Genomic DNA, 18,171 nt, shown 5'->3' with positions numbered 1-18,171 from the left:
TGTTAAAGCATTACTGAGAAAAAATATAATGTCAAAGAAAAACTTCAAAATGTAACACAATACACATGAAATATGATGGATTGAACATTTTAAACTCTCAGATTACTGAAATTTTCAAAACATAATGGAGCACAATATGTATTTATTCATAAAAGAGGAATTATGAAATACCTCTACAAATAACAGAATAATATTGAAAATAGTGACTAGTTTGAGAGCTTTTTCGGCTTCTTGCTCACTTCCTTTCAACGCCTCTCACTCAGTAATGTGTTGTCTACACTGAGGTCTCCAAACCTCTTAGAATTGTGATTTTAAGGCCGGGCGTGGTGGCTCACGCCTGTAATCCCAGCACTTTGGGAGGCCGAGGTGGGCGGATCACAAGGTCAGGAGATCGAGACCATGGTGAAACCCCGTCTCTACTAAAAATAGAAAAAATTAGCCAGGCGCAGGGGCGGGCGCCTGTAGTCCCAGCTACTCGGGAGGCTGAGGCAGGAGAATGGCGTGAACCCGGGAGGCGGAGCTTGCAGTGAGCCGAGATTGCGCCACTGCACTCCAGCCTGGGCGACAGAGCGAGACTCCGTCTCAAAAAAAAAAAAAAAAAAAGGAATTGTGATTTTAAGAAAATGTGTATGCATGTGTGTGGGTTTGTGTGTGTGAATCTGTATACAAACATACATACTCATAATACATTAAAAAATACTTAAAAGCACTCTATACTGGGATGAGTATCATAGATAATTATAGTAGATATAATTGTACATTTTATATCTTTTTCTGGTTAATTCTAGAGGTGTTTTATAAACAGGGTTGATTATAATATTATTATTATCATCATATTTTTAGAGATGGGGTCTCAGTATGTTTCCCAGGCTGGACTGCAGTGGTTATTCACAAGGGAGATCATTGTGTACTACAGCCTCAAACTCCTGGGCTCAAGTGGTCCTCCAGCCTCAGCCTCCTTAGCAGCTGGGACTATAGCTGTGCCACTGCACCTAGCAGAATGTCATTATTTTTATCTTGCGTTATTTTTGCTTCACACATGCTGTCACCTCTGCTGTTCTTTGTTGTTCCATGGCCATCTGATATCCTGAGTAAGAGTGCTTTTGTTAATTTATACAGTATTAACCAATATTCACAAAACTTGACTTCATTCTTTACAGATAAAAGTGACTATAAATAGATCTTCTGGTATTTCCTTCTTACACCATAATGAGGCAATCTCTGCCCCACAATGAGGCAAAGAGGGCACCCCCTTTTAGAGACCTCCGCTTTATGAGGCTGACACTAACAGAAGCTGAATATCTGTTCAGTACGATTTGAGAGGCAATGGGCAACCTCCACTTTGATTGTTTAAAAGAGTATCTTGCATCCTCCACTTTACTGTAATTAAAAGACAAGCTTTTAAATGCAAATATTCACTGGGCCTAACCTTGCAAAGATAATTTCAAATGTCCTTTTCTAATTCCTGGACAGCTTCTGATAGTGTCAACCTTGGAAAGCAGAGGTCTCTAAAAGGGGGTGTCCTCTTTGCTTCATTGCGGGGCACAAATTGCCCATTATGGTGTAAGAAGGAAATACCAAAAGACCTATTTATATTCACTTTTACGTGTAAAGAATGAAATACACACACACACATATATTATACACATACATATTTTATACATATATATGTATAAAATAACCTCTTTCTAAAATGTTGTCTTAAGTGACCTGGCTTTATCTCGTTATTAAAATACCTTTGTAAAACATTAGCTGATATCAGTTTACCCATTTCCTATTGCAGAAATATTTTCATATTTATAGAGGACACTGAAAAATAAAATTACTTTAAAAGTTAAAAAAAGCATATTTTTTGAGGTAGTGTTTTGGTACCTGAGAGGCCTTGGGAGCAAGGTACCTCTAAGGCCACCTCTCATGTAACCCACCTGTTAGTTCTACTAGTATGGTGAATCCTGCTATTGCTATCACTAAAGTGTTAAATGTTTACCTCACATTTAACAGGCAGTTTTCTTTTACCATAAAAAGTAATGTATTTTCATAGCACCCAAAGAACTGACAATATCAGAGACTCAGGAAGGCACAGTAATAAACGACTGATGTTTTTCCCCAGTTAACTACGGGTCTTAGCTAGCGCTGGTGTTTCTGATCTCTGTCCCACTGTTGGCAACAAATCTCTCTTGAATTACAGGATGCAGCGACTTATGAATCAATCCAAATTTGAAGCTTTTGATAATATCAGTAAATGTTGTGAATGTTGGAATTTAATGTAAAATGACAACATTTATTGAGGGCCACCAACATATACGTAATATTTAGACCTATATCATATCTACACACACACACACACACTAGTGTATTATTATGGGTAAAATGTGGTTATTATGTGCTTCTAAATGTATTTTTTTTAAAGACGATACCTCAAATGAATCAAGTACTTTTACGTTTGCATGGAGGTTTTTTTGTATAGCTCTGATAATTTAATTGGAAATGCATTTTATTCCAGTAATAGTGTTCCACATGGCAAGGCCCACAGACTTAGTATCCTTATGACTTGCACGCAAAAGGGTCATCAAAGCCATCTCTGAGGTGTATACGGATTACTATGGTTTACTTTTCACTACAGCATAATATAAATTATAACCATCTACGCTCCAGAAGTCACCATACACTGGTAGCAGCTAAATTGGAGAAAGTAATCCTAAATAAATCAATCAGGCCCTTTTATACTAGCTTTTCTCTTTTAAACACAGTATTTTCAAGTAAGTAGCACAACACTACCCCCAACTGTCTGACAACAGTTTGTTTGCCAACTGCCAGGATAGGGCATTGTCTGTCTTGTATATACCAATTTGTTCATAGTCCCTACATTATAAATTTTAAAGATAGTCATGGTGATTTCAAAAACAAGATATCATATTTTACAGGTCTAATTATGAGTTCAGATTTTACTGCTTATTTTAGAAAATGTTAAATTTCAGTCTCCCATTTTATCTACATCTGTGTATACAAGGGCATTTCCTCAGAAGACAAGATATGGTGATTTTCAGTTGTTGATAAAACACATATTTGAATATAGTCCGTATTTCTGGCTGTGTTTTTAGATTGTGGAATATATGTTCTCAGAGCACACAGCTGGACGAAGAGGGTGTTTACCTTGATTTCCTCTTAGAGAGAAGAAACACTGACAGAAACTTGTACAGTCTCCATTTACTTCAGCTGGTCACCACTATTTGTGATATTAGCTGAAATCATTCCAATTAGAAAGCAAACGTGCATGCATGTTGTGAACTGTTTTTATAATTTGGTTTTTATATTTAAAAGTCTCCACACTACGGAGGCAGTGTCTAAGAGTCCTACTCAAATGGGTTGATTCCCAATCATGTGTAATCATATTTTTATTGAGTACCCTCCAAACTTTATATAATCTTACCATTATTCCTAAAAATGTTTTTCTTTTAACTATAAAAAAGACAGAAAATTATTTCAAAAGAAGAATTGAAAGAGACATTTGATAAATTATATTTATGCTACTACCTCTAGCCATATTTTTTTAAAGAAAAGATTCATTTCAGAGATTTCATAAGTGAAGCTAAAAATAAATACTTCAGAGAAATATATAAAATATTAATTGTGTCATGTTCAAATTTGTAACAGAAAAAATTAACAATTGAAATCCAAGACCTATTAACTAACTTACTAAAATCAGTTTCCAAAGGATACGGAAATTATTGAAAGAATAATGACATATAATATTGGAAGTTTCTATACCTTTCTCATAAACTTGAGGTTTGTAGACTTTAAAGTGAAGTTTAAATCAAAGTTAACTCAATGAGTTCCTTGAAAAAAAATTGGCATTGTAATAGGGCCCAATACCCAGTTGTTCTGTGGCCAAATTTGTCTCTTTATCCCAAAGTGAAGAATCTACAGACACATTTTGCTAGCTTGCTTTTATACCACACTTATCAAATTTGTTATCCTTAATTTTTAAAATCAAAACAAGCCACAACTTTTTTTTTTATTGGGGGAATTAACATTATACATTACATGTTTTCCAAATATTTCAAAAGACTAAAATTCATGTGTTTGTTGGTTTGCAGTTTTTAGTAAAGTACCAGAAGGAATGGGAAAGATGTAGATATTGCATCTTTGAGTTGTGTGTTTAGGAAGGTAGCCACGGATACACCTGCTTTTGGCACTGGCTTAGGCACTGGAACAGCAAATGCCAGGTGTCATCTCAGAAGAGGCAAGAAATACGTGAAACACACACAGCCAAGCAAACAAACTTACACTGAAATGGTGTGATTTTCAACAAAAATATAACTGAGTTTATGGTCAACATCCCACCAGGTGATTCAATAAATATTAGCATTCTTGTTTTTCTGTCTCATACTACATGATTATTTTTTAACAACAGCAGCAAAATATTTACTTTTTTTCTAGGAGGAAATTAACATGGAAGCATGACTGCATGCATGCTAAGTGTCATGTAATATTACATTTGTTATACAGTGGAAAAATACAGCAGAATTTATCCTAACTTCAGGGAATAAAATGCAAAGTATTTTAAAATAGAGTATTTAAATACTGGAGGATTTGATTTTAAAATCAGCTTTCAAAGCAAAGATTTCGTATGGTTTACTATTTACTATTAACCATGCTGTGGCTTCTATTAAATGATTATGAGCCCGCAGGGGAAGAATAAATTATGTTCTTTAGAATAATCATTCTAAAATAAACATTTAGAGGTTCTAGATATTATTTCAGGGTCAAATGAATTAGTTGAACTATTTTGTTGGTTATATTGGGTATCCCTGCCTTTGACCCAATACAGATGACTATGAGACATACTTTCTTCCAAGTGATTAGCTGATGGCGACTGACTCTGGCAAGGTTCAGCTGCTACTATAGGTGTATGGCTCCCCAAAGCAAGACCTGACAGGAAGGCAGGGAGCAAAAAAGTGAGAGAGAGAGCACTGCTTGGTCACTATCGACCACCTTATCATGGAGAAACTAAGGAAAGGAGATTAAAATAATTTTAATTAGCACATATGATGTGGAATTCACACTCTGTTTCTATGCTCTCGGTTGATTCTGTCATCATTATTCCATTTCCAATATCTACTCATCCATCATACCAAAATGATATGTCCTAACAACGACAATAAAAACACAATCAGTTTTAAAATAAAAATTCTGACCTCTAGATAGGCTGAAGAGAACTGCTATAGAAATAAATATTTTATTTCTACCTTTCTCCCCTTCATGCCAAATAATTTAAGAGTTTTAAAATACATTTTTTTCCGGTCAATAAATCCAAGTGAGAAAACTAAAATCTGAAACAGCAAGGTTCATGCAGCCAACTGGAAGTGTCTCTACATTAAGTTGACAACTGATCCACTGTTGCTATTTTCAAGGTAGCATTCCATTGGCCTGATATTGGCAATGTTGTGACAATAGTCTTTACTCTTTAACATTCATACTTTACTATGTGAATGTTAAACAGACCCAGGACAAATAAACTGAGGGTGGGGGCTTCTCTTATCCTCAGAAGGATATTTTTCAATTACATATTTTGTTACATCTTAAGAGATAAAAGCTGTATCTGCAAGTGATTAAAAGATGTTTTATATTCATGGTTTCATTTCTGATGAAATAAATGCGTAATTTAAACCACACATAATTCATAGCAATTTAGGCCTATTAGAGAGTTCTAGCTTCTTTTTTATGATAGTTACTAATTAAAACAGAGTGTTACTGCCACACTAAGCAGTCTTTGACGTACAGGTTTAATGAATAAAATGTCCTGACACAAAAATGAAAGCAATAATGGAGACAAGCCTGCAAGCTGTTATGTTTCAAGTGTGTGGTAAAGATTAAGGGCATTCACTGAAGTGATGAACTGTGCAGAGAAGGACCTTGTAATTTCTTTCTTTAAAGGAAGAAGTAAAGGAATTTTTAGAGAAATCTGAAATAGTACTAATTTCTCTAACTCCTAGGCCCCTCATTCCCAGTTGTCCCTCTCTCCCCTCCAAGAATTTAAACTCATAAGAGTCACTTTTGAGGAATAAATGATGGGGTATTTTAATATAATCCTGAATATAGGTTTAGATTGAAAATGGGAATTGGGACCATAATTAATTATGTTGCCAAGTTTTTTAAACTTTAAGAAGACAGATGGAGGCAAATGACATTTTATGACAGTGCAACCTTCTAAAAGTTCATAGATTAAAACTTTGGTAAAACGACAGTATCTTTTTTGACATTTGATTAATCCCATATGCAGAATGACTGAAGAATTAATACCGTTTTGGTGTTTTCACTTTCTGAAACCACTGTAATAAGAGACTGACATAAACTCAAACCCAAGTATATAAACACAGTCTGAGCGAGGGTTGCGGCCTTATTATCACTCTTAACAAACAATAATGAATAATCATACCGATCGCCCTCACCACACTCTGCTTTATATACATATTCCCTCTCGGATCCATCCATCACTTCTTTCAAGATAATGAAACAATTCAATCCCATCAAATCCCCCGCAACCGCTCCCTCGGGGAGGGATGTTTTATCTCTACTTCTGCGAGCCCAGGGAGGATTTTACTTGTTTGAAGGGGGCGGAGAATGGAGCGGGGTCCTATTTATTTCCATTGATGACTCCCCTGGTTCTCACAGGCGCTCAGGGACCGGGTGGGAGGAGGAGAGGAGGAGGTGCGGAGATTCCCTCCGTCAGAAAAGAAAAAGGGTTCAGGAAGCGAGGCAGGAGGAGGAGGGGTGGAGGGGGGAAAGAGAGGGTAGTGTGTTAGGAGAGAGCAGCAACTAAATGAAAAAATAAACTCTTCTTTGTGATTTAGCGGGATCGACAGATGAGAAGCAAATTTATCAACCCAACAAAGTTGCTAAAAAGAACTCTGTAAATAAATTTAAAGAAAAGAAGGAAAAAATATAACAACAACAAAACCCAGGCATATACTCAGGTTCATTTCCCGCTCAAGGTCTTGGTTTTAGGGAGCCACGCGTACCCAAGAGCAAGGAAGGGACAGCGCCCCGAAGGGGGCCGGGAGGGGAACCACCACTTGGCCGGAGGGACAGCTCAGAGACAGCGTAGAGGTGCCCGCGGCAAACTCCGAGAAGCTAGTGCGGGGCAGGTCCGGGGAACTGCGGGGAGCTCTCACGCCTGGGCCTGGCATAGGGTGCGGGAAGAAAGGGGAACCCAGAGCGCACAATGCAAGAAACCGCACTCCAAATTCAGCGGTTTGCAAAGTGCCTCCAAGAAAACAGCTGGGACCTGGAATCACTCGTTCAGACTCCTAGGTTGTCGGAGCCGCGGCGACTCCGCTCAGGAAGAAAGGTAGCGCGGGTGAGAGCGAACCCCAACTCACGCACAGAAGGGACGAGGGCACGAAGTCGAGTCTCCGGGCTGGGATCGGAGCGGCCGTCACCTCGGTGGCCGCTCTGCTCCCCGGAAGAAAGTATGAGCCGGTCCCAGGCCACCTCGCTCAGCTCAAGGAAGTTTCTATAACGATGCTCGCCTACCACGCAGAGGACAAATGAGGAGCCAGAGCGGATGGGGGTCGGGCCAACTGAACTCCTGGCCCCGGCTGCGCAGCTCCCAGACGCCCATCAGGAACTCGCGCGCTGCCTGGACCTCTAGCTTTTCCCCCACACGCAGACACCCTCTGCAAAACCGCAGTCCCGCAGACTTTCCCTAGCGGCGGGCGGAGGGCATGAACCTGAAGAGGGAGGCAACAGCCCTCTTGGCAGGCGGGCAAAGTAAGTGTCCAGGCTAAGTCCGGGATCAAGGCTCCGCGGCTCCCCGGACCCCACCGCACCCCGAGCTCCCGGGTCCCAGGTCTTCCCCGCCCTTGCGCTGTCTGTCCACCTCCTCACATCTCTCCGGGCCGCCCAGCTTCGACAGCAGCTAAATTAAAAACAAACAACAAAAACAAAACAAACAAAAACGAGAGAAACCTGCTCCTGTCCCTCATGCCCTCAGTTCCTACTGATAGGGCGCCCTTGAGAAGCTTATTGGGCCCTGACGATTTGAGGGCGCGCGCCTCGAGCCCCCATCTCGGATGACCCTTCGGGCGTGAACGCTCCTTGTGCTAGGTCTAGGGGTGGCGGGCTAAGGCGTCGGGGCTCTGGGACATTGCTTTCCTCTCCCCACTTACCTTAAAAAGATCTGTTTGTTTTTCATAGGGAAAAGAGGAAAAATCCCTCACCGAGGTGTGGTGTGCGAAATAGTCCACGTCCCCGGACCCTGCCAAGATGCTAAGCACCAATATTCAGGAACAAGAAGCCTGGAAGGCGGGGACGGAGGCAGATAAAAGAGAAAAATTCAATCCGCTGAAGTATCCCAACTTTGCAGTCTGCACAGCAAACTTCAAAGGCGGGCGAGGGCGGGCGGCGGTCGGCAGCCGAAGTTGCTGCGAAGTGGAGTAGGGAGCCGCGCGGGGCTGGGGAATCCCGGGGCAGAGCCTGGAAGCTGCGGGAGGTCCTTTTAAACGGCCGGGAACGTTCGGGGGCTGGGCGGCGGGAGGATGCCGCAGCGACCCGCGGGGCTGGCGCGGGCTTCGCGGGCGGCCGCGGGTCGCACAGGCGCCTTGCTGGAGCGCCGCGCGGGGTGCGGGGAGAACCGGGCGCACGGGGCGGCAGCGGCGGTGGCGGGTGCGCTGCTCAGTTAGCTCCGCTCTCTCGCGGCTGGAAGCGGGGAGTGTGTGTTCGCTCCCGAGTGTCACCGCTGAAGCCCGGAGTCTCTACCCCTCCCAGCCCTAACCCCTCCCGCCTCACCGCTGCCCGCCCGCCCCCTCCCTCCTCTGCCCGTTGCCTCCCCCTCTGTCCCTCCTTCTCTCCCTCCCGCTGCGCGCCAGCGCGCGCGCACGCACACACACACACACACACACTCATACACACACTCACACACAGACACCCTCTCCCTCCTTTTCTCTCTCCCTGTAGCCCTCCCTCCCTCTCTTTCTCTCACACACACACCACCCTGCTCAGCGACCCAGCGCTCCCCAAACAGGACCCTCGCGGGCGGCATCGCAAGGGACATACTGCTGTCCTAACCTCAGTGCCACTCGGGGAGAATGAAGGAGGCCCACCGAGTCCCCGACAAAGCTGCAAAATCCAGGAGACGCGCACGCGGGACCATCACCCTGTCAAGGAGACTGGGGTGCACAATAGAGGGAAACTCTGGGGTTGATTTGGGGGCAGGGAGGGGGACGTGTTAAATCCAGAAGGTTGGTGGTTGGAGGCGGAAAGCAGAGTGTGCAAACTGTGCATTCATGTCCCACTTTTCACCCGAACGCCTGCCTATCACAGCCTTCACTCAGGGAGCGCTTCCCCCTCGGCGCAGACCGAGCCTCCTCCGGTTTGAAACTCAGCAGCTGTTTTAACAATTGAAAAGCGGCCCTACAGGACCAGTGAAACTGAGCAGAGTGTGTGAAGCCATTAAGGCTGACTAGGTAATTATGATAAGAAGTTACCTAATTAGCAACCTGGCCTGGGCTTAGGAAAACCAAGAAAAAAAAAAAAAAGTACCGATTGATTTAGTGATCTCATTTTTGCAACTGAGAACCTGATTTCCAGCAAACCTGATTTTATATGAGTTCTAATAATATATAATTATTTATTAAGATACAGTGTCAGTATTGAAAACACTAGTTCTGTTATTGCCACAATGAAATTAAGGTAGATAAGATGAAAATCAGCCTTACCCCGGTCATATTAAGAAAGAACTATGATCTTTTTTGTTAAATAGCTGGTCACAGAGGGTGGACCAATGCAGCTCCTAAAGTTTTGTGGCTCCTACATGAAAACACTGCAGGAAATGGATTTATAAAACCGTTTATATGTCACAAATAGTTTCGTAAAATTTTTAAACACTAAAAAGGACATTTCCGATCTCTGTGCAAGCATAATTTTCGCAGATGAGACGTTGAGGTGGGAAAAGTCCTGCACTTAGGAGATATCTAGAGCAGACCGCTGGGTCATTCATTAACAAACACTTATGAAGCCCCTGCTGTGTACCAGATATGTCTTAGGTGCTGAGATTTAGAGGTGATGGTGCTGCCTTTAAGGAACTCACCGCCTGATAGGGAGACAGAGGCATAAATGAAAATGTGATTAGCACTATAATAAATGCAGGATCCTGGTCGTACGGGAGCATGGAAAAGGAAACAGCTAACTCCTCTTCAGAAGCTTCTCTTGGTAGAGATTTCAGTGTAGAGTTCTGAAGGACAAGGAAGCACAAGCATGTGGTGGGAGGGGGGAGGGCATTCCACAAACAGAAGCAAGTGAAGAGGTTAGGAAAGTGTCAAAGTACACGGTGTGTCCTGGAAACTAGGAGACTAGGTGCGGCTGGACTGCAGGTGAAGTAAGCAAGGCCAAGCCACACGAGGCTCTCTGGGTGTAAGGAGCCAGAACTTGCCTGGAGGTGGTGAGTAATTGGGAAACTGTTAAAGGTTTTAAGTTAGGAAAGATTTTAAGGTTTGTAAGTATTATCAGATGATGTGTTTTAGAAGGTTTCCTCTGGTTTCACTGTGCAAGACAAATAGAAGAGATCACAGTGAGGTTATTTCCAGTGGAAAAATTAGGTCTGAACTAAGGCAGCAGAAATGCTATTTGGGAGGTTGAGACAGCTCTAGAGATATTTAGGAAATACACTAGACAGGGCTTAGTGATTGACTGGACATAGAGGGTAATGCAGAGAAGAGAGTTTAGACTGACTCCGTTTTCTGGCTGGTGCACTAAGGCAGGGATGGTGCCACTAGCCAAGAGAAACACACAGAGGAGCAGTTTTAGGAGGAATGTAATGAGTTCTGTCTTAACTTGTTGAGTTGGGGGTGCCTCTGTAACATCTGGGTGCCCTGCCATGTAGGCAGCCAAAAGAGGAATTCCTAGGAGAGTAGATAGGAGCTGGAAGGGTACATTCAGGTGTCTGGCAAGCATGGGGGAGGAGTAAGGCAGCCAGGAAGAGAAGACTTAGGATGGGACATGGCAGAACACCAATGTCTTAGGTATGGACGAAGGAAGAGGACCCTGCAAAACAAAGGGATGAACACCAGAGAGGAACAGAGTAAGACCGATGAAGCCAAGGGAGGACAGGGCTAGTGACCAGGGTAGAATGAGGCAGACAGATGAAGACAACCAGACTGAAAAGCTGCTGCTCCACTACATAACGTCTTGGTATTCTTGAACAATGCAGTTGTAGTTTATGCGTTATGTGTATGAGGATCGCTTCTCTCTTTGGTACATTGAGGCAACACTATCTACCCCTGTGCATTTCACAGGGTTGGTTGGAAATTCAAATGAACCAGTGACTGGGATATTGATTTAAAATTGCCATTAAGAAGAAACTGAGTGCTAATGATGTTAGAGAGACAACATTAATTCAGGCAATTAATGACAGGCCTGACTGTGTAGGAAAGTTCCATAAGGACTCTGTGAATTTCATAAAATTCATCAAAAAATCTGTGTTTTGCGTATATCAATATACTCTGTCTTCTCAAAAACTATGCCACCAATAAAACCAGTGGCATTGTATCTATTTATATGTACATACATATGTAAGTATCTTCAGTGTTTTGAGAGACTTGGGTAGTGTGCTATATTAGATAGAACATACATTATTTAGCCAAACAGGCTTATATTTAATTCTAGACTCTGAAAATTATTTGCTGTAGGACAAAACCTCTTTGAGCATCAGTGGCTTTTTTCAAATATAAAAATGGAATAAATTATAGTTGACTTACAGATGTTTCGTGAGGATTGGATAGTATAACATATTCAAGTGTTTGCAAGATATTTACATATTTATATCTGCATTTACTTTTAAGTCGGGAAATTCATAAATATGCAATTGGAGGAAAAAGCCGAAAACTACTATAAAACCAAGAGTGAATTTCAGTCCGTTTAGGAGAACTACTAGTTGAAACCTATGTTTTAAGGCAGCAGTCCTCAAACTGTGGTTCGTAGACCCGTGGGGGTTTCTGAGATACTTTCAGGGGAGATTTGCAAGGACAAAGCTAGTTTCATATTGATTCTAAGACATAATTTGCCTTCTTTGACTGGGTTGACATTTGCACTGATAATACAAAAGCAATGGTGGGTAAAACTGCTAGCACCTTAGCATGTTCAAAGCAGTGGCACCCAACTATCCTAGTAGTTACTGTATTTTTTACTGCTCCAAATGTCAGTTGCACTTAAGAATGTCTTTGATGAAGCAGTAAAAAATACTTATTTTATTAAATTTTAACTCTTGACTATGTCTTTTTAATATTCTGTATGGCAAACTGGGGGGCACAAATAAAGCTCTTCTGCAGCATTTGAAGTACAGTTGTTTATCCTGAACGAAAACATTTATGTAATTGATTTGTGAGCTAAACTACCTGCTTTTTTATATGACATATTTTTACTTGAAAGAACAACTGACAGACAAACTATGGTTATTCAGACTTGGATACTTGGCACACACTTTTTTTTTCTTTTAACGAATGAAGTCAGCCTGTCATTTCAAGGCAAACAAACAGCAATCTTTATTTCCAATGAAAAATTTGAGCTTTTGAGTAAAAAATTAGAATTTTGAAAACTTGTTTCTGTCACCATAAGCTTGACAGTTTCCCAGTACTCGAAGTCTTTCCTAGTAAGATCGTGATCATTTAAATGAATGTGGTTTTAGATATCGTACAATGAAATGTATCAACATTTGGAAGAGCTGCACGACTCAGTGAACAAGTATTTCCAAATGACTAATAATGCATGATGATCTAAAATCATGCATAAGGATCCATTCAAAGTGCAAAATATACCAATGGGTTTTAATGTAACACATTGAAAAGTTAACTGATATGGTTTCATATTCCATACTGCAATTACAAGGTTTAAGAAACTACCATTTGTTGAGTTATGGTGTCACATTAAAGAAGAATATCCAGAATTGTTTGAAAATATTATTGAAGTGTTTCTTCGTTTTCCAACTACATATCTGTGAAAAATTGGATTTTCCTGATATACTTCAAACAAGACAACAAATTGCAACAGATTGAAAACAGACATATGAGAATTCAACTGTCTTTTGTTAAGCCAGACATTAAAGAGATTAACAAAATTGTAAAACATTTCTTTGGAAAATAATGCTATTTTAATGTGCTGTAGGTTTACTCTAGTTATTTAAATGAATTAATAAATAATCTAAAGATTTATGTTATAATTCATATGTTGACTATTGAAAGAAATAACCTATATAACAAAAACTGCTTGGCGTCCACAATAATTTTCAGACTGTCAAGTGGCCCTAGGAACGACTGTCATATGGACTAGGCTCAATCATGAAAGAAGGTTGAAAGATCATCAGAAGCTTATAATAATATTCTGCCCGTGGATTGGCCATCACCTCAGTTGCATTGTACAATACAGTTCTCATTTTACACAAATGTAGATAGATCCTTCTGTACATAAACTTCTAGAGTGTTGTAGTCGACATCTCTACAATGGGACTGGGACAACAGAACCGATAGAAACCATCCTGCAAGTCCTGAAGCTTGGATAAAACAGTGTCATATCCCAGATCACACTAGCACCAGATAGTCTTTTGTCTGTTGGTTCAGTTTCAGTCTCTTCCTTAAACAATTCAAGAAGTAGTTCTCTAAAGTCTCTTAAAAATTAATGATCATCTGTAATTTGATACCTCTTACACACTTAGCCAATGTAAAGTTGAAACATCAAGTCTGGGTCACCTTTTATTCTTCCTGAGGGTGTTTATTCCCTTAATAAACATTTGCTGAGCACCTGTTATATGCCAGCCCTCTGCTCGCTGCTGGGAACAAGGAATAAATGAGGCCCTTGCTCTGAGGCTCCTGCAGTGTAGTGAAGAATGAAGCAATTAGCAGGTGATATATTAAGGGAATGGGGCATTGCATAAGTCAGTGACCAAGGTGAGAGTGCGGCCTCAGGACAGGATTCTTGGAGAAAGTAACATCTAAATAGAGATCTGAAGGATAGATCAGTCGTCCTAAGCTAACCGATGGGGCTGTGGGGTAAACGAGGGTTTGAAGGAAGAAGGAACATCATAGACTACAACATATTCAGGAAGTGTTATGAAATTTACTATTACTTTTAAAATTACCCTAATTTTAAATATGTACATAAGATCAACTGATTTTCCTTGTTTTAGTTCATTCAGGAAGTAGAATGGGATGTTTTAAGATCGTTATGGTACATTTAACAACATCTTAAATCAGAATTGCCACTATCTTACAAAAAACCACTGGATTAAAATAAAAGATTAAAAATTATATTTAAGCCCTCAAATGCAATTTGCTTGAATTTCCAATGATTAATTTAGGACATTGAAAAAATAATACAATTCTCACTTTGTTCAAGGCACGGAGCACAGTGCTAAAAGAGATACAAAAAAATCTAAAACATAGTATTTGCCCAGAAAAAGTCTGTAAGATGAGTTTAGATATATTTTCTTTGTTTCCTTTAGACACTCAATACATATTTATTAAATGCCTGTTATATTTCAGATGTTGAAGATACAGTATTAAAAAGACAGATATTATTCGTGCCCTCAGAGAGCACACAGTGTGATAGTGACTAGTTACTTGGCTTTAAATATTACTTGTAGCATCAGATGTCAAATGACAACAGCCAAAGGAGTGCTAAGAATTATAGGATGTAACTGACTCACCACTGGGAAAGGTTTGATTTGGTAGAGAAGAGGATGAGAGCATCAAAACCACAGACATGGCATCCAGGAAAGGTTCACAGAAAGGAAATACCAAAGTACATTTCACAGGCAGTGAATAGAGTCATTTGGTGAGATGGATTTTGCTAATGAAGTTAACAGAAGAAGAAACTGGATACCTAGGTTGGGCAAATTGGAGAGATCATGTAGTAGAGGTTCAGGCTTCATCCTCTTGGCAGTGAGTAAAACCTAAAGGAGAAAAAGCAATAAGGCAAATGCCACTTGCCACACTTAAGAAGGACTCTGGTGGTTTGTAAAAGAGACATTCTCTTGATTGCAATTAATGGGTTCCTCTGATATAAAAATCCCTGATTTGTTTTCACATCAGAGTATATATCCACCCATCATCCCATTTCTTATGAAAGTTTTTACTAATTGATTTATTACACTATATAATTTACATGATGGAAAAATTAAGATTTTTTTTAAAATGTCGATATTGAAAACATTTCCTAACCGCCTCCTGTGTTCTAGAAGAAGGAATCCACTGATAACGTTGTCTCAGCCTGTGATCCCACAACTATTCTCTGGTCCAGGTTAGTTAACCAAAGCAGCATGGATGGCTGTTTCCAGGAGCCTGTGCTCTATCAGTCTTGTAGCAATGACGGTCAATGCAAGCCTAGCTACACGTGAAAATAAAGAGATGACAAAATACTGGGCCAGCCTAGAGTATGGAAAGGGCTGAAAGAAACGGGTGGAGATAGATCCTTAAATGTAACAGACAGTTTGAGATTGTGTGATTAATACATTCCTATAATTTGAGTTCATTTAATAATTGCTTTATTTTCAACACCCCATGGCTTGTTTAGGCACAGCTAAAGAAGAAAACTCTTTCATGTGAGCAGTTTGGCCCAAGTTCCTGATAGCTATGTGCCAGTGATATCATACTGCCTTAAGGCCACGCAGACATAAAGCCTGGTTATTTTTTTAAATGTTTCAAAGCTGAATGGCATCAGATGTAGTGGAAAGAACACAGACATCCAAGCCAGAGGTCTTGGGTACAGTTTCCTGCGCTGACATTTAATAACTTTGTGACTGTGTGATCTTGGAAAGTCACTTAATCTTTCTGAAGTTCAGTTTCCTCATCTGTAAAACGGGGCTAATAAAATTTCTCTAATAAGGTTATTGTCAGGGTTAAACTATTTTGAATATGTAAAGCGCCTGATACATAATAGGCGCTAAACAATTGCCTATATAATAATCACCAATTCTTACTCCCAGGATTCAATTTTCCTTCAAATAAACAAAACATTGCCTCTCCCTAATCAGAAAACCGTACTTTGTAAGTGAAAAAATAAAACAAAAGGAATCACTGAGACCCTGCTTGTTAGGATGGCCAAAATGATTAATTTCAGGTAACAAATAAAAAACTCTTCCCTTTACAAATTTATTCCTAAAACATCCAGTGAAAAAGACATTATTTGCATTTCACAGATGAGAAAACTGAGGTTTATGGCCATCAGTGGCTGAGCAGGGGTCTGAGCCTCATTCTGTCAAACTGCAAAGCCTGTGTTCTGAACCAACTCAAGCTGCCCCAGGATATTACTTGGAGCCTCTATCAACTAATTTCACAGATTTTTTTTTCTTTTTTGGTGCTGGCATTATTTAAAAAGGGATCTTACCACAGAATTTGATTTGGCATCTCCTTGTTGGCACCATATAAGAGCAAATCTAACCACATGTAGTGTTTTCACAAAAGTGTACCTATCCATCAATTCTAGCCACAAACCTCTGAGGTCAGAAGTCTCAAAGATTAAGCCGGAGGGAGGTGGAATAGTCCAAACTGATTTAGCTGTTTGAGTCTTCCCTTTTATTTGAAAATCATTTAAACTCTGTCATTGACACAGTATGAGTTCTTTCCTAAAGACATTTAAAAAACTAACTTCTCTATGAAAAGCAGTGAATAGGAGGGCTAACAATTTTTTAAAATCTCATCATGTCAGCTTATAAAAAGTAGGCATATGATTGTATATACTTTTGATTCAACCAGTTTCTATTTCAAGTAACCTGTTAACCCTAGAGCTGAGTTATTTTTTTTAAAGGAGGGGGATCTCCACCTTAACCTTTTGGCCATTTAATCACTTATTTATTGAGTGGTTTCTAAATGCCTGCTATTGTCACTCACTGCTCACTAGTCCTCAAGAGAGCAATCTTCAACAGGAATTATTACAATTCCTCTTTTGGACATGATGCTACTGAGGCTATCAGAACTTGTCATATTTCTAGCCAAGAAATTTGAACCCAGGCAGTGCTTTTAGCTATTATACTTGCTCCTCCCCTTTTGAAATGGATTCGAGGTAGTCACTCACAAATGTGGAGAACAAACTGAAGAAAGAAAGAATAAGCCAAGTCCAGTCATCTTAACAACCATTTTTAACTGTTTTATAGTAGTTTGGCGTAGAAAAGAAATTTCCCTAGAGAAAATAAAACCTTAGTAGAATAGCATTATTTTAAAATTATGTTAAGCTTTTCAATGTGTGTTATCAGACTCAAATGTATTAAATTCCTTATTGGATTAGACCAGTTAACACTGGATTTTGTCACATTTCTACTTTTAAATACCACATCTAGGAAAGAAATGTGTTAATATTTACTTCATTATGCCAAATCAGATTCTATTGTAAAACTAGATCAAAAATGAATCACTACTCTATAAAATGCAAAAATCTGTATGGGACTGTAATGAGAAACAGGGACTGTTCTCATTTTCTGAGCGCAACTTCTCAACTCTCATTATGCTCTGTTGAAGAAAAAATGCATTATTTCAGGTCATTTAAAAGAAGTAGGGCCATTTTTTTCTAGATAATAAATGGTAATTGAATCACTGATGATTTTGGGAAAACAGTTTCCATACCAATAGTGTCTAATGTAACTCTGAAAACTCTTGGTGTTATAAAGGAAAAATTTGAATTTTTCTAATGTAAGCTTAAATGTACCCAGTCGAAATCCTCTCCATTCCTTCAATGTAATCCTTTAATGTTTTCTCATCCAAAAAGTATAACCAAACATAGAGCCTTGAATATTTCTCTTTTGTCTCCATAGCCTTTTATCCATTGCTCTCTATATTTCTAAGACCATAATTTCTATTAATGTGATAATCATAGTGGTATTCTATCACTTTCAATCACCTAGCTGAAACTACTCAGTGAAACTCTGAGGGAATTCCTATTTTGAAGAAACTGCAAATTTAGAGGGTGGACTTTTTTTTTTCTTTTGCAATTAGAAGAAGAGAATAACATAATGAAAATTCAAATAGGCTTGAAACTCAGAGGTCATTTGAAACACTAAACTCAAAAGAACTCATTTGTACATCTGTCAAAACATGGGAAAATCACTGTGATTTTGAAAGGACTTTTCAAAGACCTTATCTATGTGGGAAATTGCACACTGACCTGTAAGGAATATGTAATTTGTGTTAA

The 18,171-nt window shown here is 39.7% G+C and overlaps 1 protein-coding gene across 2 annotated transcripts in view; it reads right to left on the bottom strand.

Annotated features, from left to right (window-relative positions):
• The window catches only part of LOC105486159 (neuron derived neurotrophic factor), a 36,651-nt gene extending 28,349 nt beyond the window's left edge, over window positions 1-8,302 (bottom strand). Inside the window, exon 1 of one of the 2 annotated variants that reach the window (XM_011748879.3) lies at window positions 8,172-8,302. In XM_011748879.3, the coding sequence (XP_011747181.2) occupies window positions 8,172-8,197 (26 nt within the window). In that variant the 5' untranslated portion in view covers window positions 8,198-8,302. Of the gene's footprint in view, window positions 1-7,386; window positions 7,519-8,171 lie in introns of those variants that run through there. The other variant, XM_011748882.3, reaches the window with a different exon arrangement.
• Between the last annotated feature and the right edge of the window lie 9,869 nt (window positions 8,303-18,171).

This window comes from Macaca nemestrina, chromosome 3, assembly GCF_043159975.1.
Source record: "Macaca nemestrina isolate mMacNem1 chromosome 3, mMacNem.hap1, whole genome shotgun sequence".
Classification (NCBI taxonomy): Eukaryota; Metazoa; Chordata; class Mammalia; order Primates; family Cercopithecidae; genus Macaca; species Macaca nemestrina.
Note: the sequence above shows the minus strand (reverse complement) of the source record. Positions and strands in the feature narration are given on the sequence as shown.